This window comes from Oreochromis aureus, linkage group 1 (assembly GCF_013358895.1).
Source record: "Oreochromis aureus strain Israel breed Guangdong linkage group 1, ZZ_aureus, whole genome shotgun sequence".
NCBI lineage: Eukaryota > Metazoa > Chordata > Actinopteri > Cichliformes > Cichlidae > Oreochromis > Oreochromis aureus.
The window spans coordinates 16,098,989-16,123,707 of NC_052942.1; the positions used below are offsets into that span (position 1 = coordinate 16,098,989).

The 24,719-nt window shown below is 40.9% G+C and overlaps 2 protein-coding genes across 4 annotated transcripts; both read left to right on the plus strand.

The window, feature by feature from the left end:
• The first annotated feature begins 1,367 nt into the window (after positions 1-1,367).
• Positions 1,368-10,383, plus strand: LOC116311706 (cytochrome P450 27C1). Its single transcript, XM_031728922.2, has 9 exons — positions 1,368-1,842; positions 3,358-3,548; positions 3,864-4,063; positions 4,390-4,599; positions 5,169-5,332; positions 7,489-7,655; positions 7,770-7,848; positions 8,075-8,278; positions 9,219-10,383. The coding sequence occupies exons 1-9, from the start codon at positions 1,552-1,554 to the stop codon at positions 9,354-9,356; spliced, it is 1,644 nt and encodes a 547-aa protein (XP_031584782.1). The 5' UTR covers positions 1,368-1,551; the 3' UTR covers positions 9,357-10,383.
• A 2,631-nt stretch (positions 10,384-13,014) lies between these two features.
• rbm26 (RNA binding motif protein 26) lies at positions 13,015-23,376 on the plus strand. Of its 3 annotated transcripts, none has more exons than XM_031728923.2 (22): positions 13,015-13,509; positions 14,437-14,555; positions 14,668-14,786; positions 14,915-15,006; positions 15,112-15,371; positions 15,682-15,960; positions 16,076-16,318; positions 16,587-16,727; positions 16,838-16,978; positions 17,131-17,242; positions 17,356-17,512; positions 18,294-18,476; positions 18,968-19,069; positions 19,190-19,258; positions 19,341-19,445; positions 19,532-19,606; positions 19,792-19,959; positions 20,247-20,351; positions 20,519-20,722; positions 21,084-21,170; positions 21,330-21,443; positions 22,218-23,376. In XM_031728923.2, the coding sequence occupies exons 1-22, from the start codon at positions 13,451-13,453 to the stop codon at positions 22,305-22,307; spliced, it is 3,024 nt and encodes a 1,007-aa protein (XP_031584783.1). In that variant the 5' UTR covers positions 13,015-13,450; the 3' UTR covers positions 22,308-23,376. The 3 variants fall into 3 exon arrangements, with proteins under 3 accessions (XP_031584783.1, XP_031584785.1, XP_031584784.1); XM_031728925.2 differs by having other exon boundaries at positions 18,971-19,069; XM_031728924.2 differs by having other exon boundaries at positions 17,134-17,242.
• Positions 23,377-24,719: the final 1,343 nt, after the last annotated feature.

Genomic DNA, 24,719 nt, shown 5'->3' on the forward strand with positions numbered 1-24,719 from the left:
TATTTTTGGACTTTTATTCTCCTTAGACTAGCAGTAATATACACAGTGTTGTACAGCAGACAAAGCTGGTACAAAACGGAGCGGGACAATATGCAAAATCAGTTAGTAAACCTAAAGAAATCCAGTGAATACTCTTCTGAAAACAATTAATGGTCACGATAGCACCCACTTGCTACAGAAGACATTATTTAATCTGACTAACTCATGATTGTGTAGCAATGTCCCCAGGATTTCTTCTGTGAATGAATAAAGGGAATTAAAAAAAACTCAGTTTGGATAAAAGCCAGGCATGGAGAGGAGGGGGTAATTCTTTCTTTGTTGGTGACTTGAAGATATTCCAAAAAGAACATCTAGCGCCTGATGCCTTGTCTAAGCTGCGAAAGGAGCGACTGTGAGAAAATATCCACCTCTGCCCACCCAACCTCTGCTGGAGCACAGGACACGTGTGCCTTGAATGGCTGTGTTTTTGGCATGGTCTTAATCGCTGTTTTGTGACCTCCACTGACCCAAGGCTTATTGGCTTGGAGAGAGTGAAAAGTAATTAGATAGAATGGAATCCACGTGTCCCTTGAGAAAACTGAGGATGGGCCATCTGACTGTTGTACATTAATCACACACGTAGACAAGGTCAAGATACGAAGCCTCCAGATTTATGTCCTTCATTCTGAAACTCGTGTGATTGCAGGGACAGTGCATAAATAAGTGTTGCTCCTAAGTTTTTAAACATTTAATTTCTCAGAGTACTAATCAAATGTTCAAAGCTGTGACAATTTAGGGTGTAAACACTACAGGGAATAAGATCAATGCTCAAAATGTAACCCAAGTAAACGTTTTATTTCCATTTGCTCAAGTGCCACCTGGCACTCATATACCATTTGTGTTCTCTGTAAGGTTTCAAATGCAAAAACACCTATAAATCTCATGCCTCTGTAAAGTCCAACTTTTGCAATCTGTCTGCACAAAGTTATATAAAGTTTCTCATATTTTTCTTTGTTTTAAATACAACTTTTGGACTTGAACACAAAGCGCTTACACTTTTGTAAACAGCTGATGATTTGTGGGGCTCTCTCAAATGCGCTTACATCAGCAGTACGTGAGATTTAGTCTTTATTTGAGACGAATTTTCTGCAATCATGTGGCTTCTATCACATTATTTTACGTGTGTGTGTGTGTGGGGGGCTGAGCGACGCGCACACTCTTGCGCTGGGAGGGGAGGCGGTGTGCGCAGTCACAGAGGATGATTGATTGGTGTGATGTAACGAACTTTTAGCACGTTGTACTGCGCCCATTTCCGAATAAAGAGTTATCCCTCCCTTCTTTTGAGGCGATCGTCCAATCCTCTTCTCCTGAGGTTGTACAAGCAACTATTTAAAAGCGATCCACGATACGGTCTCTATCTAACATTTCACTGCCACACAGGGAGTGTTGTGTTTGCACGAGACAGGAGCATACATTTTCTGCAGATGTGAAGTTAAAAAAGAGACTTTGCAAAAGTTTTCATCACACATAGTTCTCGGTTACGCAAAGGCGGAAAAAAAAAACATCTCAACAATGGCAGTCTTGAATAATTTCACGAAGATATGTTGGAAGAACTTTCAGAGCGACCAGTTGAATAAGCAGCTGTTCTACGTTGTGCGCTCCTTACACAAGTCAGCAGCCAGCGAGGCTTTGGGGATCTCTGCAACAGAAGAAGAGACCATGCCCAACAGGATGATCAAACCGGAGGAGGTCAGCGAGAAAACTCAAATCAAGACCCTGAACGACATGCCCGGACCGAACACCCTGTCCAACTTGATCGAGTTCTTTTGGAAGGACGGGTTTGGCAGAATCCATGAAATTCAGGTAATGGTGCTCAATATTCATGCTTCATTTTGTTCTTTTTTAATAGGTTAAAAAAATAAATAAAAAATGTCTTAGCCTCGTATTCTCAGTGCTCAGCCAAATTTGTCACCTATGCGTAAAATGGCACTGTAGCTTAAAAGCGCACCAGGAGTCCGGTCACTGGTCGACCTTCCGGTACAAGGCGAGAGTTTTGTAATCGTCCTACTGAGCTGTGATGAGCTAACCTGCCCCCACATTACCGCCAACCATAATTTGCCCCCCATTTGGTTGAAATAATCGGGGGTAAATTATGGTTCAGTCGTGGTCGCGAGTGAAAGCGCGCTGGCATTCCATTGGCAGTCCGTGGGCAGCTTCAGACTGTCCGTCTACCTTAAGAGAGACTTTGCCAGCAGATGGGGGCAGTCTGGCACGACCGGTCGGTCCATCGGCCTGACCCAGAGAAAAGTGATGGGATAGTTTTAACTCACAAAGAGCTGAAGTGAAACCGAGTGTAAAAAATAATTAAACGTGAAAATCCACTGTACGTACTTTTCATGCTGAATTTAGTTTTTACTTTGCTTTTATTTAATGATTATTATTAGTATTATTATTATTATTATTATTATTATTATCATCATCATCATCATCATCATCATCATCATCATTATTATTATTATACTCGCGTTACTCTCATTCCCCATTCAGCCCACTTATCAACCAACCAACCGAGGCACGGCGTCCTCCACGTCCAGCGCCGGGCAGCTGTGATTTTGGAGGTCAGGGGAGCATGTTTACGTTTGTTCGAAACCCCTCTCCGTGCGCTGTCCGTGGACAGAATACCTCCGCAAACGGCATAACTGCGGCAGCATAAATGAAATCTTAATTAAGTGTCGTCTTTCGGATGCAGCATATGCAGTTGTTACGGAGCCTTTGGTCGCAGCTAATTTTAGATTTAAAGGTGAAGAAACGTATGCAAATTGGGCACAATAAGCGTCTGCCAGCGTGACAAAATCCATGGCGACGAGTACAAAAGGATCGTCATTTTTAAGGTGTCTTTCTAGGTTAATTGTTGGTAGTGAAATATGCTTGAGGTTGCGTAATCATTTATAAACTTAGATCATTAAAACATGTTTTAAGTTGATGTGAACACTGGAATACTAGCAGTCTTCTTCAATAGCATCTGCAACTTAGTTTTGTTTTTTAATTATTTGAATCGTGCTGCTACACTCTTGACCACAAACACGTTTCTTTGTTGCCATCTAAACTAGGATTTAGACGATGCCATTGTTAGGGAGCAGCTCTACCAGACCGAGTGGACCCTATCCCAGTTTTGTGTGTGCCACTGCCACACAAAACTACTTAACTGTAACAGTATTATACATAAAAGGTCTTTAAAATAATCAGAACAACAAATAAGGACGTACTCATGACTCCGTTATGACATGACAGCAGTAAAATAAATTCAGTGCTGAAATTTATTAGTAAAGTAATTTAAAAATACCTCTAAAAAAATTGATTGTCACTGTTGCTTTCTAGTTGGAGCACCGGAAGAAGTATGGAAAGATCTTCAAGTCTCGTTTTGGGCCCCAGATGGTGGTCTCCATTGCAGATCGTGACATGGTGGCTCAGGTGCTGAGGGCAGAGGGGGTGGCCCCTCAGAGGGCTAACATGGATTCCTGGAAGGAGTACAGAGACATGAGAGGACGGGCCACTGGGCTCATCTCAGCGTGAGTCCCTTTCAGTGTTCAAACTATGAATTTGACAACCTCAGGAAATAATACATTGATCCGAGCAGATGTGTTGATCAGATTTCCATAACCTGTCACTTAACGTATCTCCTAAATGTCCATGATCGTTTCACTTCCCTTTACTACTCAGTAGTCCATTTTAGCATCCAAAAAGCATCAGAACTTGCAGTTTTTCCAACAGCAACATCCTTTAATATTCAAAATGAGAATTATTTCCCCCTATATGTCTCTGAATGACTCAAAATAAATGAATACAAGGGAATTTTAACAATCATTTTGTATCTTGTTTTCCAGTGAGGGAGAAGACTGGCTGAAGATGCGGAGCGTGCTCAGGCAGCTCATCATGCGACCCCGTGATGTCGCAGTCTTCTCTGATGATGTAAACAGCGTGGTGGACGACCTCATCCAGAGGGTCTACAGTCTGCGCACCCAGCAGCCAGACAGAGCAACTGTCCTCAATGTGAATGACCTCTTCTTCAAATATGCCATGGAAGGTTGGTACCAAGTCTGTAGATTATTGGCTGTGAAGCAAATACCACTTGGTCAAAAAGGATTTATAAGTGCGTCAGTGCAGGTGAAGCATAGATGGCAGGAAAGAAAATCAATGAGACCAACTGAAATAACAGAAAAATGGCTACGAAGAGGTAACCAAGGGAGAAATCTATGAACCACGTTATTCACTTCTCTAAAATTTAGTCACCAATTTTCCATAGAAAGTTATTAAAGTGGCCATGTGCTGAAAAGTCAAGCCACTGATGGATGCCAGTGTTAAACGTCTTAGATTGGTAACATTCCCTCTCCCTTACCTTCGTTTTTACAGGCGTGGCCGCTATTTTGTACGAATGCAGACTAGGATGTTTGGAAAATAACATTCCCCAGAAAACCCAGGACTACATCGCTGCACTGAACCTCATGTTCAGCTCCTTCAAGATGACCATGTATGCTGGAGCTATCCCCAAGTGGCTCCGACCCATCATCCCCAAACCATGGGAGGAGTTCTGTCTGTCCTGGGATGGTCTTTTCAAATTCAGTAAGTGGTTTACAGCTTGAAATTGTGATCAAAGAAGACGCAGTTTAGTTTCATACTTGTATGCTCTGCTGAACTGCCTGGACAGTGCTTTAGTCCAGAAGATGGTAAGCCAGTAATTTCTTACTACAAAAAAAGGATACTGGAACACAGGAAGGAGAGATTTCCTAAGTATATCCAGGCCTAATTTATGCTAAGACTTGTGGTACTCTTGTCTAAGACTTCAATTTCTTTTTAGTGAGTGACCACAAAGGCTGTTAATCAAGTTCTGCCTTCATGCCAGAACTTTTAGAAAGATCTTGTTTTTTTTTAGCTTTCCCATTTGGCTAATGCTTTCTTTATTAAAACGCCAAGTAGTAGAGCTTGAAACCGGTAGTGCTCAATAGAAGGGAATGTTGATGTTGATTTGCATTTAAATCTCCACTGCTGTACCATTGGATAGTGAGAGTATGTAGGTCCATCTCTTACATAACCTACTCCTTTTTCTCTTGTTTTCCCTTCACTACCTTCCTTCACAACGACCCTCATTTTTTTTCATTCATATCACCTTCTCTATCCCTCATTAATCCCAGGCATTGTTCACGTTGATAAGAGGTTCTCGGAGATCAAGGCCCAGCTGGAGCGGGGAGAGGAGGTGAAGGGGGGACTGCTCACACACATGCTCGTTACCAGGGAGATGAGCGTCGAGGAGATCTACGCTAATGTAACAGAGATGCTGCTGGCTGGGGTCGACACGGTGCGTGTGTGTCTGTGTTGTGATGAACACCGTGCAGAGAAGGGTTCGATGTATACGAAGATGCAGTGAGTGTGGCTTCAGGATGAGGCGGAGGGGTTGGGAGTTGCACGTGTGTGTGTGTGTGTGTGTGTGTGTGTGTGTGTGTGTGTGTGAGTGTCAGAGTCAGTGTTGAGTTTCAAAGGTTGGGTTTCTGGCGCCGTGTCCATGCCTGTGAAGCTGTGCCAGCGTCAGGTCAGAGTAGTGTATCGGGGGTTACACAGTTTCCCACTGACAAACTCGTTCTCACTCAGATTTAGTTTCTTGTCATTTGTCTGTGTCTGTTCAGTCAGCACAGGGGGCCTTTTGTCTTTTTCTTTTTTTTATAACTAAGGCAGACATCTGTGTTGCGTGTTCATGTTTCAACATTAGAACTTGTTGTATGCACTTGCAAATAATTAAGGTTTGGGTTTAATGTCATCCATGGACCACTGTGGGGGGGTAACATTAATCTTTTATTGGCAGGCTAAAGAATACAGAAGTTGGGACACAGGAAGGAGGGATTTTCCACTGATTTTCCACCTCGCTGTAGTAGTGTTGGTGTACATGCATTTGCAACTGTATACGCGCCTCGTGCACATGTTCCTAGTTATTGCCTAATTTGTTTGGGGTCCTGTCATATTAATAAGAATAACGGGGTAGAGTGTTTTGTGTGGAACTTGGGGCCACGGGATAAAAGGGTGTGTGTGTGTTTTGGTGAACTTGTTGAATCAGGCATGTCCTGGTAGGGGGTGCACTAAGCTGAGCCATTACCTGACCCCATGGTGCATTTTGCCTTTAGTTGGTACACACAAGAGCTGTCTAGTCACATTAGCCACAGCCAGAGTTATAGCACAGAGTGGGCAGAGGTGAGACCAGGGGGGAGAATAAGGGGCTGGGTGGAAGTAAGGGGGGAGGATGGGGTGGATGGCATAATACTGAGGAAGACAAGGGAGCAGGGTGTGAGATGGATGTTGGAAAATAAGGGGAAGATGGAGGGAATGGATGGGGGAGAGGCCTCAGCCTTTTGAAAACTTTGCTTGGAGGAGCCTTTGTCATATGATTCCTCTCAGGCTGCATCTGAGGAGTTGCCAGTGTCTGTGCCAGCTGGGGCTGATTAAGAGCATGTTGGTTGCATGGAAAGAGGGTCCTGACAGAGAGGGAGGGGAGAATGCAAGAGCAGTGGAAAGGAACAACAACGAAAAAGAATGGCAGGGTATATAAGGAGGGTATATTAGTTGGTCCACAGGGAGACACTAACCTTAGATTGGCCTTTAGAGTCATGACAAAACCAGGGCTGAGCACAGAAATGCACTGGGGGTGGATGGAGACGGAGTGGGCTGGATCAACAAGGAAGACCCTCATTAAACAAATGAGAAGATGTAAATTTAGGAAAAATGACGCATGACATTTTCATATCATTTGGTCAACTGCCCAGCTCACTAAAATAAAATGTCAGTGGATACAAGTCGGAAACAGGAAGTAGGGCCAACTGATCAGATAACTCATGAGTAATTAGAGTGATTTGGCAATAAAGGATGAACTGGAGGAAAAAAAATTGCTAAAGTGAAAATGCAAGAAGTCTGGAAAGCGTTAGCAGAAGGAGCCCATTGTGATGTGAGATGAACAGAAGGATTGGCCAAGAACACAATGGAAATGTTAAAAATAGTGCAAGGCTAAACTTGTTTGGATTGGATTTCTGTTTGTGCAATCTGATAATAATCTCAGTCACATTTTCATTTTTCTTGCTGCAATTGTTTGAAACGCCTTACTATAATGCCAATTGAGGTCATTTAATCAAGGTACAGTGGGATAAGAATGGATCAGATGGGTGAGTGGTGTAAGACACGGGAGAAAATTGTTGGGAGTGCAGCTGGTAGAGGGATCTTGAGCATTTGCCCAGCATTTGGAATTGGGCCGCTTCTCCCTCCGATTCCCTTGCTGCTTCTCTGCACTTACGCAACATTATAGAAACTCTTATATCAGCTTGCACTGCAGTCAACTCTGCTGCAGAGCATCAAGGAAAGAAACAATATAGCCAAAAATACAAAAACCCAAAATAAAAACACTAGTACAATATTCATGAAATGCTCAATGTGTAAGCATATTTTTGAAATTAAATTGACCTTTTTCCGTTCTAGACATCCTTTACCCTGTCATGGGCCTGTTACCTGTTAGCACGACACCCTCACGTACAGCAGCAAATCCATACAGAAATTAAAAAAACTCTGGAACCTGGAGCAGTCGCCACAGCCGAGGATGTCTCTAACCTGCCGCTCATCAGAGGGCTGGTCAAAGAGACTCTCAGGTCAGTATGTATTATGTTTATCCTAGATTAAGACTTTGAAAAGATTGCTATAATACCAATGTACACCAGTCTTTGTGTGAATAACAATCTTTGTATGTCCCACCCTGTCATCAGGCTGTTTCCAGTTCTTCCAGGCAATGGACGGATTACCCAGGATGACTTGGTAGTTGGTGGATATTTCATCCCCAAAGGAGTAAGTGTGATGGTCACATTTCCACAGCTCACATGGGCACAAGAAAGTGTGACAATAAGAATTGGCTAAAACATTATAGTCAAACCAGATGTAACATGATACCCCATTACTCAGGCATTTCTCTGTTCCTCCCTCATGTATAGACCCATGTACAATAGCCCAGCTGTTTTCATTACACAACCAACATTCTTCCCCTTTCTCTCTCTCTCTCTCTCCTTTTTAATAGACTCAGTTGGCCCTGTGCCACTACTCCACATCTCTGGAAGAAGAGAACTTTTCTGAGCCTTTAGACTTTCAACCAGATCGCTGGATACGAAAAGATACCACAGATCGTGTCGACAACTTTGGCTCCATTCCCTTTGGCTATGGCATCAGGAGCTGCATTGGGAGGAGAATTGCAGAGTTGGAGATGCATTTAGCGCTCATAAGGGTAAGAGATTACTCTGCTTGTGGTGCTACACTTTCATTTAAAAAATGTCCAGGGTCCTCAGAAAGGTTTTAAAAAGTCTGGGATACAAAAAGATTTCAAAGACTATTTGTTGGGCCTTAATGCTTGCTTTTAATTTTTTTGAGTGGGAAAAGATGTGTACTGCAACCTATAACAAAACACACACACCTTACCTGAGCACACCTAGCTAGCATGTTGCATGTGAGCTTGTGTATTGTCTTCTGTAATAATAAAAAAATATATTTTTGTAAAATAATGTTAATTTAATTGGTAAGTACAATATGGATGGATATGGAAAAACACTACATTAAATGCTTGGTTACGCTTGTTGAAAGTAATAAATATGTTGCACATTTTATTTATTTATTTTAGTTTTTTTGCTTTTAAGGCCATGGAAATATCTTAAATGCCATTTTATATATTTATTTAAACCTACAGAAACCCAGCTGTCTTTAGCATTTCTCTCTTGCTCTCAGGCTTGTGCTGTGACAACAGCACAGGGGGAAATGAAACCAAACTGCCAATATTTAATGTATCATACTGTTGCTCCATATTGTATTTTCCAAGTGTCTTGAGACAGTCTGAACACAAACAGTAATTTCTGATGCAAAATCAGAATAATGCAAAGCTTTGTCAAGACACTTGTGGAAAATTTGAATCATCATTGAGCACAAAAAATGCAATATCATTTAGTCTGGCCTCCGCTTCCTCAGAACTACTGAGGAGTTTGTCGAAAGATGATTCATCCTTCACTTCTCTATATCACACACCTCATATTCCCTGTTTGTTTTTTTTATTTATTTTTTAAAATGATTATCCTCTTATTTTCATGGTTCTACATAAAAGTGTGCTCATGGATAATGTGACTAATAAAATAAGCTAACTTTGATGTCTGTTTTTTGTCTTTTTGCTCGCTGTGCAGCTCATTCAGAAGTTCCACATCTGCCTTTCTCCTCTCACTGCCGATGTCAAAGCCAAAACCCACGGCCTGCTTTGCCCTGGTGCCCCCATCCACCTGCAGTTCATCGACCGGGAAGTGGACGCACTCTCTTCTCCATGAGGTCCGCTGTACTGTTGGAAGTTTTTAAACACTTTGCTTTTAGGCACACTCCCCACTCCTATATTTTATATTCTGAGCTGAGACTGAGGTTTACTCAGGAATGAAATGTGTTCATTAGTGACTAGGACACAAATCCAAACAAATATGAACTGTAAGAATAACATTTAGACTTAGTGAAAATCCACATTTTATTGCTTTTTTAATTGTTACTACTTTCATGATTCAGTTAAATATGGAAAAATTTAAACTTAAATTAAATCTCTATAAAAATCTCTACATATTCTGACTCGAGCCTCTTACACTATTGTGCATGTATGCATGTGATGTGGGTACGAATATTAATGCATGTAGACATTCTGTTTCCTCTGAGTTTGAGCTAGGGCAGCTGTGAATGTACTGAAAATGAGCTTAGCTGTTTATAACAAGCTTTACTCAAAGATTGTTATATGAACCAAATTTTGTTAATTTTTTTCCCTTTAAACTAGCGTCCTTTTTTTTTGCTTTCCTTTCTAGTGAATAAGTGCATTCATTTACCGAAAAGGCATTACATGACTTTAATCTGTGTACTGTATATCTCTGAAGTACAGACAAGAAATGGTTTAAAATACATTACGTTTTTTTAAAACATGGCAACTAGTTGAACCACTCATGAGCTACAAGCAATGAATGAAAGTACGCATTTTCCATTAACCAATCCACTGCATATGTTTTTTCAGTGTTTGGATCAAAGAATGTGGTTAGAATTTTGGGTTTGTTTGCTATTTGTGAGAAAGTACTCACTAGCATATGTTTTATTGTTGGTATTTGTTGTTTTTGCTTGTTTTAGAGATGGAAAAAGGTATGTTACAGTACAGTTTGTTGGAAAGGAGAGAGGCAAGTTGGTTGCATGCGTCAGCGTGAAGAATCTCACTGGTTGGCAATGAAGAAAAAACACTTTAATTTTTATCTGCTTTTTTGCCTCTGTATTTTTGTTTGTTTTGTAGTTCCAGTGAAACTGGGAAACAATAAAATGATTTATTACAATAAACCGTGTTGTTGTTTTGGGCAATATTTTAATATACAGGCACTTCAGGGTTTCATCTTTTATTTTGTAGAAACAAAACAAGAAATGATTAAATGGAGCTTTTTCACTGCAGTTTTTAAAGAACATGTAAAAGCTGCTAGTTCGCATTGAATGACTGATATGACTAATAACTAGACTCCTCATATGACTCTATATACTACACCCATGTATTCATGTTTGCACACATTTAGTGTTTTACAATTTTTTTAGGCCACCACCCAACCAAACAGCTGCCCTAAATTGAAAGTACTGACCAAAATCATTTGTTTCTGTGACATCCACTAGTATTTGCAAGCTTTTTTTAATCAAAGTCTTTAATCAAATTACTATTGCATGCATGCATTTTAAAACTGACTGTTATAAAAAAAAAGTGGAAAACAGATTAGAATATCAGATTATTTGTTTACTTGCATTCTATCTCCATGTGAAAATCAGGTTTTCAAGTTGAATGTGGTGTAAATGGGTAATATAGTTATATAATGTAATTACAGCGAAATAAACCTGAATCATTTCCGTCACACATGTAAACTGGCACAGCTTAGACTATAAAGCATGTTATTGAATCATTTAAGATTATTTCTTATAAATCTTTCAGCTGAGGTTTGCAGGTTTGTGAAACAGGCCCTTGCATGAGCTAGTAGATTTAGAAATACTGATTTTGAATAACAGATTAAAATGAATGCTTTGATTGAAATCTAGAATTTCTTATTGTTAGTAAATGACCTGGAAACAAAACATGTTAATCTTGAACAAGTAAGCAAGGTTTTTGATCCTGATTAATGTTTACCTCTTTGAATTGAACTGAAAATAAACTAATCAGCTTCCTGTCACTCTACCACTCAGCTCCATTAAACAACTTATTTGTGTGTGGCTATGTCACGAGGGACATTTTGCTAAATATGTAGCACAGTATGTATGTCTTGGCTCTGATGCCTGTATACTGTATGTTCCTGTCCATCTAAGATCTGGAAGATAACTTAGATCGGCGTATGTCTGTGAAGGTTCTCAGTCATCCAGGTCATCGTAGTCAAAGGAGTTTGCAAAGAAAAGCGTCTGGACTTCTTTGAGTTGCTTGAAGACGTTTCACCTCTCATCCGAGAAGCTTCTTCAGTTCTAAGGTCAAATGGCCGAGAGTCCCAGATTTAAACCCAGTGGGAGTATCCCCCCAAAGAGGGACAAAGGACCCCCTGGTGATCCTCTAATCACATGCGCCAAGGTGTGAAAGCGGGTGTGGGACCTAATCAGCCAGGGTTTCGGGTGAGCTCATTGTGAAACCTGGCCCCACCCTATCATGTGATTTCCTGAGGTCAGATGGCCCAGGATGTGAGTGGGCGTTAAGGCGTCTGGGGAGGGAACTCAAAACTGGATTATAGATGGCAGACAGTTGGTGTCGTAAACCACCGCCTCTGTTCAAAGATGGTCGCTCACAGTGGACATAGATGGCCTCTTTCACTCCTCTTTCAAACCATCTGTCCTCTCTGTCCAATATGTGAACATTGGCATCCTCGAAAGAGTGACCTTTATCCTTAAGATGCAGGTGGACTGCTGAGTCTTGTCCTGTGGAGGTGGCTCTTCTATGTTGTGCCATGCGCTTGTGAAGTGGCTGTTTGGTCTCTCCAATGTAGAGGTCTGGGCATTCCTCACTGCACTGTACAGCATACACCACGTTGTTCAGTCTGTGTTTTGGAGTTTTGTCTTTCGGGTGAACCAGGACTCTCGGCCATTTGACCTTAGAACTGAAGAAGCTTCTCGGATGAGAGGTGAAACGTCTTCAAGCAACTCAAAGAAGTCCAGACGCTTTTCTTTGCAAACTCCTTTGACTTAGATCGGCGTATATTTACTGATGTGGATCAATTTCTATATGGCATCAAAGATGAAAAGCACAAAATCAGACGTGATGTCTTGCACAAGGCTAAACGCCATTTGTCTTGGCCGTGGTTGTGCGACACAGGGAGCAATGTGGTGTGTCTCGATGCTCGGGGAAGGAGGGCATTCCGGTCCACCATTTTTATCCAAATTTCTTCCCTTGTTAGCAACTGTGTCACAGCCATCTTATAGCCAGTCTCCTCATTTTCAAACTGTCAGACTCTAATTAGAAAGTTTTAGCCTTCCTGTACTGAAGGGATAAATGTGTGTGGATATTGTAGCGGACAGGTGTAGGTGCTTGTAGTCTAACAATGTTGGGACCTTGTGTGGAAAAAGCAGGAGCAGAAGGACGAAGCACAAACACACCCCCATCACTCCACACATAGTAGAGCATGGAGGAGGAGAAGAGAGTGAAGGGACACAGCACCTACCCACGAATCTAGTGGACCACATGTCCACTAGATATAGGGACCACTTAGAATATGCAGGGGGGGAGGGGGTGCAGAGTGAAGTAAGTGGAAATTTGTTATTGTCTATGTTCTAAAAATGAACCACAGGCAAGGAATCTGAGCTTGGAATAATAATACATTTCTTTCTTTTGGGAGACACTGAAAACAAAACACAAACGAGCAGAAATGTCGCACTTTTTACATCGATAACGCGGCAGTGATGGACACTGCTTTCAGAGTTGCACTCTCGCGATCTTTCGAGAATTTTTCCAACGAGAATTCAACCGGAAGTAAATAGTATTCATGGCATAGTAACCACTAGTGAGAGGAGACGAAGTAGCAATTTAAGCGCGGATGCTATTTAATTCATCGAATTGAAATCGCTTGTAAACTTCAGAGTTAGCAGCTTCAGCGTTGAGAGGCAACAGACCTCCCTCCACCACCGGCGTTTCGATAATAAACAGCAGAAGGGTGGCGGGATTGTGCAGCACGCTCGGGGCCTGGAAAGACGTGTGCTAGTCTAGCTAACGTTACGCTGCTTTAACGCGGCAGCCAAGCTAACGTCACGTTTAGTATCACAGTCTGTCCACTGAAGACCACTGAAGCTGCTAGTTTCACCAGCTAATGTCAGCTGTCCTTTTACACAGATAAACAGCATCAGCCCCGACTAGCTTTAACTGTGGCGGTGGTTGAGAGAAAGCTCCTTTGGATCTAAGATGATCATTGAAAACCTCGATGCCTTGAAAACATGGCTGTCTGAAACCCTCGAGCCCATGTAAGTATGGTTAGCCATTAGTCAAACAGCTCTAGTAAATTTAGTTTAATCGGAGTTACAGAAACTGCTGTAACTTAAATTAATCAGGGTTGGAAAGAGTAAATTTTGCTCCAGTAAAGGTCCCGTTGCTTTACTTAAATTTTACTGAAGTAAAAAATCATTTTGGTTGTGAAAAAAGTTGCCAAATTAAAATGTACTCCGTGTAAACATAATGTGTTGCGCTTTTAAAAGGGTAAGGAAGAGGAAAAGCTGTTACATGGTAATAATGTGGTGATAATATGGTGGTTAACCATGTCCTATAATATAACAGACGTGTTTAGAACATTCTTAGTCTACAAAAAAAGGTGTCCTTAATATACGAAACAGCACTAAGTACCTTTTGCTTAAACTCTGCTGCATGTTTAAATAACCACTGGTCAAATATGAATATATACCTGCTTTCCTCATACAGCCAGCCTAGAAATAACCAGATTAAATAACAAAACTGTCACACTGGGTGTCCCCAGACTTGATTCAGTAACATTAAAAATGCAGGTCACATAACCAAGCAGCTTGATAGAGAACGATAAGGAGATGTAATAAATCAAAGCAACACAGAGGTGCAAATAATATATTGTTAACTCTTAATTTCTGGTATCACTTATAAGAAAACCTAAACAAAGTGCAAAATGAGCCACTTATTTATTTATGTTATCTAAGCTTTAAATGAGCCAGAACCAATAACATTTCCTACCAACAACAGCAAAGCTACTGCCTGCTTTTGTGGTGTATTGTAAATTCAGTGGATACAGTTAGTTAACTCACCTGCATTTTGCAGCTTTCATAAACGACTGTGTCCACCCAACACGTATTGTCACACACTTTTTTCTGGTTTTAAAAGTAAATCTTGTTCATGTGTTATATGGATTTCTTTCTTAACAATTGCAGCTGTGATGCAGACCCTTCTGCGCTTGCCAAGTATGTTGTTGCGTTGGTGAAGAAGGACAAAAGTGAAAAGGAACTTAAAGCCCTTTGTATAGACCAGTTGGATGTATTTCTTCAGAAAGGTAATTATTAAAGCTTTATTTTCCAAGCCCCATTACTTTTATCATGTGATCCTGCATCTTATTTGACTGTGGTTTAAAATATTATTCTCTGACCTTTTTTCTTTCTTTCCAGAGACCCAGCCATTTGTGGATAAGCTGTTTGAAGCCGTTAACAACAAAAGCTACCTCCCACAGCTTGAGCAGGCACCCTCTGTGGTCAAAGTTGAGAAAGAAGAGCAGAAGAAAGATGAGGTTATCTTCTTTTAATGTCAAGAATTTCAAACAGCCTGAGTACACAAAGATTATTAACACGAGTTAAATACACACTTGCTAAACAGTATGAGCAACCAGTTTAAATAAGCACCTTTTTTTTTGTTCAGGCAAATCGTGAAGACGAACGAGACAAGAAATTTTTGCGACGCGTGAATCACAGCCCCCCGCAATCAAGTTCTCGCTACAGCAGAGACAGCAGGTGTGTGCATTTGCCTGTTCCCATTTAGAAAAAACAAAACAAAAACCATTTCAACATGTGTTTTTCTTTCACTCATTTTTGTGTTTTTGTTAAATATATTTTCAGGAGAGGAGATGACCGTAAGCGAGACGATCGCTCCAGGAAGAGGGATTATGATCGCAACCCGCCGAGAAGGGACTCCTACCGTGAACGCTACAATCGCAGAAGAGGCCGCAGCCGCAGTTATAGTCGTAGTCGTAGCCGAAGCAGGAGCTGGAGCAAAGACCGTATCCGAGACCGTGACAGAGACAGGGATAGAGACAGGGATCGCGATCGCACCAGGAGCCGGTCCCTCAGCAGAACTCGGTCGAGAAGCAGGAGTCGAGGTAAGAACTTGATTAACCAGGTTGTAAAAATATCAGTATTTTTCTTTTTAATGTGCAAAAATGCCGAATTGGTATTTTCTGTTTCTGTTTGGTATAGGTGTGTATTTCCTCTGGCATGAATTGACCTAATTTTAAGAATTCAACAGGATTTCCTGAATAGATCACTGTATATGATGATCTATCAGTGCTGAGCAGCTAAAGAGAAAAAGGATCAAACTAAAAAACTATGTACCTGATGCACAGGTCTGATTTGTCACTTTTATATATGCCCTAGTGATTTAAAGCCACGTGGCTTTTCTTTTCTCTTTAGAACGAGACTCTGGAAAGTTGAAGTATGATCATGAACGAGGGGACAGGTCAGAGAGTGGTGATGGATATACCCCAGCTGTTCTTGTCTCCACTGCAACCACTTCACACTTCCCTGTGCCAACGCTGAGCAGCACTATTACAGTCATTGCTCCTACACATCATCATAGCAACAACACCACAGAGAGCTGGTCAGACTTCCGTCCCGAGCACCCTATGGATCGGGTCCCTTTCAACAGGGGGCCTCCCCCTCAACAGAGAAATCGATGCCGTGACTATGATGGTAGGGACAGTTGATATTATTGCACAAAAACAAAAAAAAGATATTAAATGTGTTCTGTTTTGTTCTTGGACGTTGTATATTTGCTTGTTCTACATAGCTCTGTTTCCTTTTGCAGAAAAGGGATTCTGCATGCAGGGAGATATGTGTCCTTTCGATCACGGAAGTGATCCCGTTGTAGTGGAGGATGTCAATTTGCCCAGTATGTTGCCCTTCCAACCTCCACCAATTCCAGGTGTGGAGCCACCACCACCCCCAGGCCTCCCTCCACCACCGCCTCTCATGAACCCACCACCTGTGAACCTTCGGCCACCTGTGCCCCCTCCAGGTGCCCTTCCACCTAGCCTCCCACCTGTTGCAGGTAGAGATTCAGATAATAATTGCTGTATTTTCTCTTTTTTTTTCTGACACTTTGATTCAGGGTTTTAAAAAGTAGTAATAGGTTGAATAAGCATTAAAGCAATTTTAAAGTTTAGGGACTTTTTTTAAGTCATCAAATTCCCACAGGGATGCGAATAACACAGGGATGCGAATAAATTAAATAATTTCTTTATGCTTAAGCTACAAAGTGATATATCACTACAGAAAAAGGCTATCTAAGATGTTAACTCTTGCTTTATCTGGCACAGGCCCCCCTCCTCCTCTTCCTCCACTGCAACCAGCAGGGATGGATGGTCCTCCCAATTCCATCACCAGCTCCGTTCCCACCATTGTCACCTCTGGGATGCGCTCCTCGCTTCCACCGCCCTCAGGACCACTCTTCAACTCTGGTAATGTCTCTAATCTCTTATGTAGTCTATATAATTTTATATTTATAAATTGGTTGCTGTACTTTACCCCAGTATTTTATGAGCTAAATGATCCTCTCTCTGCTGATCAGATCACTATGACACAGATGTGTACAATCCTGAGGCCCCCAGCATCACCAATACTTCCAGGCAGATCTATCGTCACCGGGTCAATGCCCAGAGACCCAACCTGATTGGTCTCACTATGGGGGAGGTCGATCAGCCACACAGAGGTATTTTAAACCATTTGAACTTTGAAAAGATTGTCCTCAGTTATATATGCATTTCATCTACTGCAGTCAGAAGCATTTCTCTAGACTTGTATTCTCTTTTTATGAGACACATGTGTTGGTCTCAGAAATTAACCTATCAGTGTTTGTTCCAGCAGACAAGATTCCCAACAACAGTATGAGAATTGTCATGGAATCTGATTCGAGGAAGAGACCAGCTCCCTCTCATGATGGAGGGCTGCCCACCAAGAAACCTTGGTTTGACAAGTAAGAAACCTTTTGTTTTGGTTTTTATTTTTTCTATAGTATGTAACAACAGCACATGTAAAGAGGGGTATAATTTGACATATGTAAATTGGTCTTTTCTCCTCTCTGCTCAGACTCAACTTTAACAAACCCAACCACCAGGGCATCCACAAAAGGGCTCAGTTCCCTCCTAATGCCAAGCTGCTTGTTCGGCAAATTCCCCCCGAGCTCAACAACATCAGCAAACTCAACGAGCATTTCAGCAAGTTTGGAACCATCGTCAACCTGCAGGTCAGTTCCCAGATATGGACGTCCCGGCTTGGATCATCGTTGGTTATTAACATGTGTAACCACAGTATAGCCATATATGCTGTACAGTTGGTGATTGATGTGTGAACAGTATGCATGCATGATTCTGGTATTAAAAGGTTAAAGAGTCACACATGGTTTGTCTAGTGGTTTAGATTAATCTTCTAGGTTGTCTTTTAGAAATTTTATGGCAGAATAAAATTATGCCATAAAGCTATTTGAGTAACATGATTTGCAACAGCTCTGGTCCAACATAAATCTGACCTGTGATATCAATAAAGATATCACATGTCAAAATAAGAGATTGACTGCTAAGGTATCTTCAGAAACAACCGCGTACTCTTTTACAAAATGCATTTATGTAGTTTTAGGTTATGAAATTATTTTGTTTTATAAGGAGGCCTGAAGTATAACGGAAACCAGTCCTACTAGGCTTATAAGATGTAAAGAGTTTAAGTTTCAGAGTCCAGTAAAGCCCCTCGTTGTGTTATCAGGTTTGTTTGCAGGAAAACTGACTTTCAGCATGTCTACGTGCTACTGCTAAGGCAAATATCCAGATATTGGCTTTAAGCTGCTATATTTCTGTAAGTTCAGCTAAAGCTGAAGATAAATCTGTGTCATGAGTGAAGCTGATGTTTGCGAGTGACTTAGCTGACCACAGCTCATCACAAACACATTGCTATCCCCTTGAGTGACTGTGGTTTTCAGGTTGTAATGTGTTGTCCTCTGTCTGTTTTAAAAATGGTTTTAAATGTTTTTACAGGTGGCCTACCAGAGTGACCCTGAGGGGGCACTGATACAGTTTTCCTCTCCTGATGAGGCAAAGCGGGCCATGCAAAGCACAGAGGCGGTTCTCAACAACCGTTTCATCAGGGTACACTGGTTTCGTGAGGATGGAAACGATGCCCAGGGCCAGTCTCAGTTACAGCAGCAGTCGCAGCCACAGGTAGCCACTGTTAAAGTCAGCCATCTGTCATAACGCGTTTGCAAACTGTCATCTTTACACGAGCAACTGCTTTTCCTGTAATTTTCTTTAAAATAGGAGGCACTTGCAAACAAGTGGATTCATTGTAATTACAGATTCACAGTAATACAAGTTCCTCTAACATTATCAGCTTACACAAGAACACACTGCCATAAATCCACAGCCAATGTTAGTCTTTTAAGGTGTAAAATGTAATTCCTGCTTTAAGGGTATGTTTTGATAATTTGCAAGAACTAAACACTGTGTCACATTGTCTTCTATTGGCTCTCTTTTTGCCCTGTAGAAAACTCGGTGGCTGTAATACCAGTCCTTTCTGCACGTACAGCACAAAGAACTTGTTTTGCTGTCTAAAAAAAATAAATGCAGCGGAGGCAAATCTGGAAGATAGACAGCCTATTTATCCGTTAAAATGCCTTCCATTTCACAATTGTAACACCGTCTTTATTTTTCAGCAGCCTCCAGCCACTACCCTGAAGCAGTCTGTCAAAGACCGTCTGGGACCCATGCTGCCCCAGAATTCAGAGCCCGGTCAGGAATACGGTGCAGCCTCACAGGTGTGTGTAGGTGATCTTGCTGAGGATGTGTTTTGTTGCGTATACTTGTCAAAATTTGCCCAAGGTCTGTATAAACATATCCCCCCTTTTTGACCCCCTCCCCACACCCCTTCTGTGCAGAATCCCACTAAGCTGTCAGTGAAGGATCGTCTAGGCTTCCTTACAAAACCAGCAGCTCCCATTGAAAAAGTAAGTCTCCACTCTGTGTTCAGAAGTCTTTGTGTGCCTTTTAAAATATCCAACTCTTGCAAATGTAATTGTTTTCTCTCAGTTTCAGGTGTGTTCAACATCCATGGGACTCACAAAGACTGTGTACAATCCTGCTGTCCTGAAGACAGCACAAAGAACCTCAGAGGAAGCTTTGAAGAAGAAACAGGTGAGAAATGGATGGAAATTTGGAGGGGCAGTGATTTATAAGTCAAGCAAAAAAACTGTATTCAATCCTCATTTTTGATTACACAGGAAGCTCTAAAACTGCAGCAAGATGTGAGGAAGAAGAAGCAGGAAATATTGGAGAAGCACATTGAGACACAAAAGGTAAGATGCAGAAGGAATAAAGGCTTCTGTTGCTCAGTGTTAATTTGCATAGATTTCTATGTTTTTGACTAAGATTATTATGTTTTTTTAAAAATTTATTTTCACCTCAAGTGTTTAGTAATTATTCAAATATGGAGACATCGGCAAATGTTAAACTTGTATTTCTCTGCTCATGTCTGCTGCAGCTCCTGATATCCAAACTTGAGAAGAACAAATCAATGAAGGCAGAGGATAAAGGCAAGATCATGGAAACTTTGGACATGTTAACCAAGAGCATCACCAAACTGCAAGAGGAGATAAAATTAATCTCAAGCAACAGCAACCCACTGCGGATAGCAAAAAGCAAGGCCCAGGTAGTGTTACCTAAAAGAAGAAATACACCGATATGTTCAAACAAAAGCCAACTGATAAGAACCTGATGGATTATTATTGATTTGATCTTGATTTCAGTGATTGAGTTTTTTCTCTTCTTTTTCTTCTAGTATATCACAGAAAATGGTTGTAACTTGCTCTTGCTGTTAGATTGTCTCCTGACATTGCAAACCCTATACACTTGATATATTTGCTTGTTTTCTGTTTTAATTTAAAATTCTAGTAGATGGCCAGCATTTAGTTTTATTAAATCTGCTTTTGCTCACAGGCACAGAAAGAACTGCTGGATGCAGAGCTGGATCTGTATAAGAAGACTCAGGCTGGAGAGGACACAGCTCTGTTGAAGATCAAATATACCCAGCTGCAAATTGAGGTATGGAAAAAAAACACAAAAAAAAACAGGGAAAGCTTGAAACCATGTATAAAAGTGCTGCTTGCACAGTAGCCACTTGAGGGCAGACTTGTTCTTGGAATTTCAGATGATGAAACATAATCTCCACTCCAGCTGTGTTCTGATGTGCTCTGATTGTTTTCTTTCAGGCAGCTAAACGGGGGCTGCTGTCACCAGGGCGAGGCCGGGGTGTCCATCCTCGGGGCCGCGGTGCTGTCAGGGCTCGGGGAAGGGGCTCTAGGGGGCGAGGAAGAGGTGTGCCGCTGCACGCAGTCGTGGATCATCGACCAAGAGCGCTAAAAATTTCTGGTTTCAACGACACAGACCGCATAGATTTGCTACCACACTTTGCTGTAAGTCAGCCTAAAACTGAAAAAACAGTGTAAAATGACAGGATGTTGAAGTTTTACATTTGGGGAGCATACAGTGCTCATCTAAAGATAATCATCTTATTTTCCTATACATTCAAGAGAAGATATTAAAAATATTGACACTCTGTTTAGTCTATAGCTGTGTTATATAAGGTGTAAAAAAAAATTCCATATTCATAATTTCCAGTGGGCTTAACACTGTCTACACTGGTTCCTCTGCATTTTAAACCAACTGTAGGTTAACAGCAGGCCACATTACTGGTTTGTTAGGAACATTTTCCTCACTGTTGTGATGTATTAGTTTGTTCAATGACCAAAATGCTTTGCTTTCCCAATCCTGTAGCAATTTGGAGAAATTGAAGATTGCCAGATTGATGAGGGTAACCTGTCCGCGGTCATCACGTACAAGACGAGAGCGGAAGCAGAGCAGGTGATGCATTTTAACATTCAAACAGTGAAATGTCTTGTTCATTCTTTTCTGCATTATGGCTCGTCCTTGGATTAGCAAGGATAAGTCACAAAGACCGGCAGCTAAGCCTGATGTTGACACCCCCCCCCCCTCTGTCTGCTTTATGTTGTCCACCTGCAGGCGGCTCTTCACGGAGTGAAATTTAATAACCACACTTTGCGCCTGGCTTGGCATAAGCCTGTCACCACTCTCACTACTGCGGATGCTGACGAAGCAGAACCAGAGGAAGATGAGGTTTGTGGATGTTTCTCACCTTGCCTTAGTGTTGCCACTGTTGATTCAGTGTGGGGGACTTTCTGACACATGAGCCACGAGGAGAGCATTAGACTTATTTCTTCCTCATGCTGCTATTAAATCCACTTGGAAATAATTTCTTTAGTGAGGACATTTTTAGATGTGCTCATCTCAGTAAAACTTACCAAATATGTTTCTTGTATTTAACATCCACAAGGGGGCTCTCTTACACATTAAAGCAGGAACTGTCCTAGAATTGTACTGATCAGCCAAAATATTAATACCAGCTGCTTAATATTACATCCCATCACCCCTTCTCTCCCCCATACTTAACCCATGGCACTGGGCTACTTTGGCAATAGATCCTTTTTGGATCGGAATTTCCTCCAGTCCATCCCACCACTGCTCAGCCCAGCTGACATTATTTTGGACTCCATGTTGTGTTTCCGATGATGCTCCTGATTGTTTCTGGGGATGTAAAAATGTTTTTGTGGATGTCACGCTTCCGCGTATTCTCACATGACTGCCCAGGGTTTCCAATCGGAGTATTGCTTTTTCACTAGATGATCATTGTTGATTCACTTTATCTGTTTGTGGTTTTAATATAACAGTGCTGATCAGTGAATTTCGCACAGCCCCTCATACCTTGATTACTCTCAGATGGAGAACTTAGTTTGTCTTAGGACATTTAGAAAGAAACAGATGTCTTGTGGAGTTTTCTGCACTTTTTAAGCATGTGTAGTAATCTCAGTTTCTTTTCTTCTGTCCTATCAGTACCCAGAAGAGTCTCTAAGCGATGATGCGCTGCTGGCGGACGACGATGAGGAAGAAGACGACAACGAGCCTCGCCCCTGGCGCAGATGAGGCTCACTCAGATGTTTTTGTTTGTTTGTTTGTTTTCTTTCTTCCTCTGGTTACACTGGTGTGGAGGACAAGTGGAACTTTAGAGAAGATTTCAATGCTTGCTTATAAATCAGCAAGACACATTTCAACTTTGGCTAGATGTGTTTTTTTTCCCCCTAGAATTGCTGTAACTGGCAGAAAAACCATGTACAAGTTTAATGAATTTCATTGTGTATACCACATGCAACAGTGCTGTTTTTTTTTATTGCTCTTAATGTAAACAGTTTTTTTTCTTTGTTATTTGGGTTCACAAAATACAATTAGTTTGTTGGGACATATGACAGCTGATCACTCAAAGACACATTTTTTTTGAGCTCCTAAAAATAAAAAAGCTGTGTTATAATTTAAACGAATGACTGTAGCTTTTGCAGAATAGTTAGGTTGACTGGTTTAAACGCTTGTGTGTAAATATTTTATGAATGAGTTTAAGTGATTTGTATGAAAGCTTGGCTTCTAAGTTCTTTGCTTTACTTTGGATTGTACAAAAAAATAAAGAATTGAAATGGTCTAAAAACATGCTGCCAAAAAAAAAAAAAAAAAAATCCCTCCCGTGTTTCCCAAAAGAAAAAAAACAAAACAAAACAATTGGCAGTGGGGGAAAAAAAGAAAGCAGCCAAAAAAGAGCTAAAAAAAGACCATTTCAAAAAAACAAAAAAAAGCCCTTCATCTTCACCTAAGAGCAAACTTCCTAAAAAAAACAAACAAACTCAACAGCTTTAACTGGAACTGGTAAGTGCTATGTAGCACCAAGTGGCAATATAAAGGTAAGGCAGACATCATGCTGTATATCTATTTTTGCAAAAAAAACCAAAAGTCTTTTGCATAGCTTGACTGAAATGATAAAAGTGATTCGATAGTCTCTAAAAACTTTTTTTTTTTTTTTTTTTTTTTTTTTTTTGCAGGAGCTGTCAGTGTGCTGCAGCGTCAACATTTTTACACTAATCTTGTAATGTTGTATCGACTGTATCAGTCTTTATTTGGTGCCAAGCTCAATGTGATGCTGTATTAAAATACAGAAATATTTTATGAATTGGGGATTGATTATTGTGTGACATTAAGATAAATGCAAAAAGTTTGAGAGAACTTTGCTTACATGGCACATTGTGCTTAAAAACTGAATACAAAGTAACAGTTTTGTTTTCTGTAATGATGCATCAATTTGATGAAACAGCCTTATGAATCTGTGTAATAGCTTAGTGTTGACATTACTGCAATTCAGGATTTTGTTCTTGTACCAAAAAACTTTCAGAGAGGTCGTCTGTTCCAGTTTAGGTTTTTGTGCTTTTTGGCCTCTGTTAGAGGAAGAGCCTGTTACTGATAGTAGCAGCCAAGTGAAGGTATCCGTTTAAACCATGGCAGTGTTCATCGTGAGCCTCGATACCAAAAGTCTTTGAGCAACATGGGCCATGAGAGAGTGTCGTATAATTTGGTGGGTTGGTTTTTGGGCTGACACATTTTTTGTAGTTCTGTCACTGTGCACCTCCACAGTGGGCTTTAAATCAAACAAAGTGAATAAAATTCAGACTTTCTGCCTTAATTTAGGGGTTGAGCAAAAGTATTACGTTAACTTTTTAGGTAACAAAGCCATTTTTAGAGGCACAAAAAAATTAGACACTTGACTGACTAGCAGTTTAATGGTCAGGTGAGTCCTGTTTCCTGGTTATTTCATGATAAATGAAATGGATAAAAATGATACAAGTGATGCAAGAACCATGCCACATTATCTATCAAATAACTAAGGCAGTTTTTATTGCATAGGCATGTATGGCTGCTGGTGGAATCAGGTCACTAGTGTTTATTGAAGTTAGCGCTGATAGAAGTAGTGAGATGAACTGTGGCGTGCACAGGCCTTTACCCTCTGCTCAGATTTCCACATGCTGCAAAACTGATCAAACAGTGCTTCACAGTGCAGATAATCACCTAAAACATACTGTAAAAGAAAAAGATCTCCAGTGTCTGTCACCTGATCCAAACTCAAAAGAACATGCTTTATAATTAGCGAAGACAAACCTGATGACAAAAACACTCACAAACAAGCAGCACCTGAAGGTAACTGTAACTGTGCAGGCCTAGCAGAACATCTCAGGTGAGACATTTGGTGATGCCCATGTGTTCTAGACTTCAGGCAGTTATTCACTGCAAAGGATTTTCATCCAAGTATTGATACAAATACTTATATTTGAGGATTATCATCTTTGTTCAGTTGCTTTTGAGCCTCTGAAAATGAAAGAAATGTATAAAAACTTCATAAAAGCTGATGTAAAGCTGAAAGGCTGCACTTTACCTTGATTTTTTGATTGGAAAATCTACTATGGTGGTGTACCAAACAGTTACAGACCTAACTGTATTCAGGGTAGGCCTTGCTTAATTGAT

Bases quoted from the DNA above. Each gene is read 5' to 3' on its own strand.
- rbm26 (XM_031728923.2), top strand. From the start codon at position 13,451: ATGATCATTGAAAACCTCGATGCCTTGAAAACATGGCTGTCTGAAACC. The intron at 18,477-18,967 runs GTAGCCACTGTT...TTTATTTTTCAG, and splicing joins AGCAGCAGTCGCAGCCACAG to CAGCCTCCAGCCACTACCCT. The intron at 20,723-21,083 runs GTAAGTCAGCCT...CCAATCCTGTAG, and splicing joins ATTTGCTACCACACTTTGCT to CAATTTGGAGAAATTGAAGA.
- LOC116311706 (XM_031728922.2), top strand. From the start codon at position 1,552: ATGGCAGTCTTGAATAATTTCACGAAGATATGTTGGAAGAACTTTCAG. The intron at 4,600-5,168 runs GTAAGTGGTTTA...CATTAATCCCAG, and splicing joins GGATGGTCTTTTCAAATTCA to GCATTGTTCACGTTGATAAG. The intron at 8,279-9,218 runs GTAAGAGATTAC...CTCGCTGTGCAG, and splicing joins TGCATTTAGCGCTCATAAGG to CTCATTCAGAAGTTCCACAT.